This window comes from Dipodomys ordii, unplaced genomic scaffold (genome assembly GCF_000151885.1).
Source record: "Dipodomys ordii isolate 6190 unplaced genomic scaffold, Dord_2.0 Scaffold78, whole genome shotgun sequence".
NCBI classification, from domain to species: domain Eukaryota; kingdom Metazoa; phylum Chordata; class Mammalia; order Rodentia; family Heteromyidae; genus Dipodomys; species Dipodomys ordii.
This window is the reverse complement of record NW_012267294.1, coordinates 7,974,583-7,976,926: the sequence shown is the minus strand read 5'-3', so window position 1 is coordinate 7,976,926 and position 2,344 is coordinate 7,974,583. Positions and strand designations below refer to the sequence as shown.

The 2,344-nt window shown below is 42.0% G+C and overlaps 1 protein-coding gene across 1 annotated transcript in view; it reads left to right on the top strand.

Annotated features, from left to right (window-relative positions):
• LOC105991899 (leucine-rich repeats and immunoglobulin-like domains protein 2) overlaps positions 1-2,344 on the top strand; it is a 68,181-nt gene that overhangs the window by 53,013 nt on the left and 12,824 nt on the right. The window contains exon 10 of the mRNA XM_013024643.1: positions 1,605-1,925. Within this exon, the coding sequence (XP_012880097.1) occupies positions 1,605-1,925 (321 nt within the window). The remainder of the gene's footprint in view (positions 1-1,604; positions 1,926-2,344) is intronic.

The window sequence follows — 2,344 nt, the reverse complement described above, 5'->3', positions numbered from 1 at the left end:
AAAAAAAAAAAACATAGTATCTACTGAGTACCACTGCTACATTTGTTCACCCTGTGTCCTTCCATTTCTGTGTCTCCCTTACCTCTCCCCCTAAGACAGATAAACAAACATACAAAACAAAAAGGGGAAAGAAAAACCTCTTGTTTCCATTTCCTGGAATTGCCTGGTGATTTTTTTAAAAGTATTTTTAAAGCTGGGTACTGGTGGCTCATGCATGTAATCCTACCTACTCAGGCAGCTAAGATCTGAGGATCATGGTTTGAAGCCAGCCCAGGCAGGAAAGTCCATTGAGACTCTTTTTTTTTTGCCGGCCATGAGGCCTGAACTCTGGGCCTGGGCGCTGTCCCTCAGCTCTTCAGCTCAAGGCTAGTGCTCTACCACTGGAACCACAGCGCCACTTCGGGCTTTTTCTGTTTATGTGGTGCTGAGGAATCGAACCCAGGGCCTCATGCTTGCAAGGCATGCACTCTACTGCTGAGCTACCTTCCCAGCCCCTACATTGAGACTCTTACCTTCAGTTATCTACCAAAAAAGCCAGAAGTGGAGTTGTGGCTCAAGTGGTAGAGTACTAGCTTTGAGCACATTTTCAAAAATCTCAGAGACAGTGTCAAGGCCCTGAGTTCAAGCCCCAGGACCAACACTTTTATAAAAAAGCATTTTTAGTAGATCTTGAAAAGTGCCAGTAGGAATTTTTAAGTACCACCAGTAATGCTGTAATACACTTGTATAACCATGTACTAATTCGTGTATTTTGTATTTGTTGTTAATATGAAGGAGTTGTAGAGAGCATGTTTTGTAAGACTAGAATGGGAGAGTTTTGGGGGAGGTTATGGGAGTCATGGACAAAGGTGGCTTTTGTTCTAGCACTTAACCTTTTAGGTACATATCTAAACTGCTGATACTTAAATGTCCTTTCAAGTGTAGTGTGTGATGACTAATTCTTAGCTTTATGTAGTACAGTTGTCCCTCAGTATCCACAGAAGGCTGGTTCCAGGACCCTCTATGGATACCAGACCTCACAGATGCTCAGGTTTCTTATATAAAAAATGTTGTATTATAGATAACCCATGTACATTCTCCTGGATACTTAGGTTATGTCTAGGTTGCTTATAATCTCAATGTAAATGCTATATAAGTAGTTGTTAAACCATACTGCTTGGGGCTGGAAGGTGGCTCAGTGGTAGAGTGCTCTCCAATTAACTACTCAAAAACCAGAAGTGGTGCTGTGGCCCAAGGATAGAATGCTAGCCTCAAGCCAAAGAAGCTCAGGACAGCGCCCAGGACCAGAGTTCAAGCCCCATGACCCACTCTACCCACCCACCCACCCCCCAAAAAAAAGCATTCTAAGCAAGACAGCAGTGAGGATAGTAGGAAAAAAAAGCCACATCTTAAGATTAGGTTCTGCCTCAATACAGTGTCTTGAAGCAAGCTGTTTGACTTTTCTGGACTTTAAACAAGGGCATTAGACTCTACTTCTAGTATATCCTTCTGCTTCAATATGCTACTCACTATATAAACAGAATTTACAGTTTTACAGTCTTTACAGTTGAACATAAAGCAAAAGTAAGTCCCTGACCTGGCTGCCTGTTGGGGTTTTCCCTCAGATGATTTTCTCAAGCCACAGATAAGAACGCATCCCGAAACCACAGTCGCCCTAAGGGGCGTTAACGTGACGCTGACCTGTGCTGCAGTGAGCAGCAGCGACTCACCCATGTCTGTTATGTGGCGCAAGGACGGTGAGATCCTGTGTGATGCGGACGTGGAGAATTTTGTGCGCTATCAGCAGCAAGCTGGGGAAGCTCTGGAGTACACCAGCGTCTTGCATCTTCTTGGGGTGAACTTCACAGAGGAAGGAAGATACCAGTGCATTGTTACTAATCACTTTGGCTCCAATTACTCTCAGAAAGCTAAACTGACTATAAATGGTAAGGAGTTACATTGATTTTTTTTCTTGACTTTAGAAGGGTTTTTCATGCCCAGTTTTTAAATTTCTTGTCAAGAAAATTTTGAGGAAGAATGTTAATGTCTTGACAAAGACTGAGGTGCGATTTTGGGATTTAGCTGATTTACCCTCAAGTAAATGGATCTTTGGTTGAAGGATACAGTCCATTGTCCTAGGAAATAAATTAATTCCACTTGATCTGTGCTTTTGAAATTTTCAGTTTTCTCTCCAAAACCTGTGAAAACTATGAAATTCATTTCTAATGCTGTTCACAGAGATTATACTGTCTGAGAATACTTAAGATATTTCTGGGTCCAGTGGTCATTATTATTTTCTCAAATGTAGCTACATAGTCTTTTTTTTCTGTCTGAGACTGGGACTCAAACTAGGTAGCTGACACTT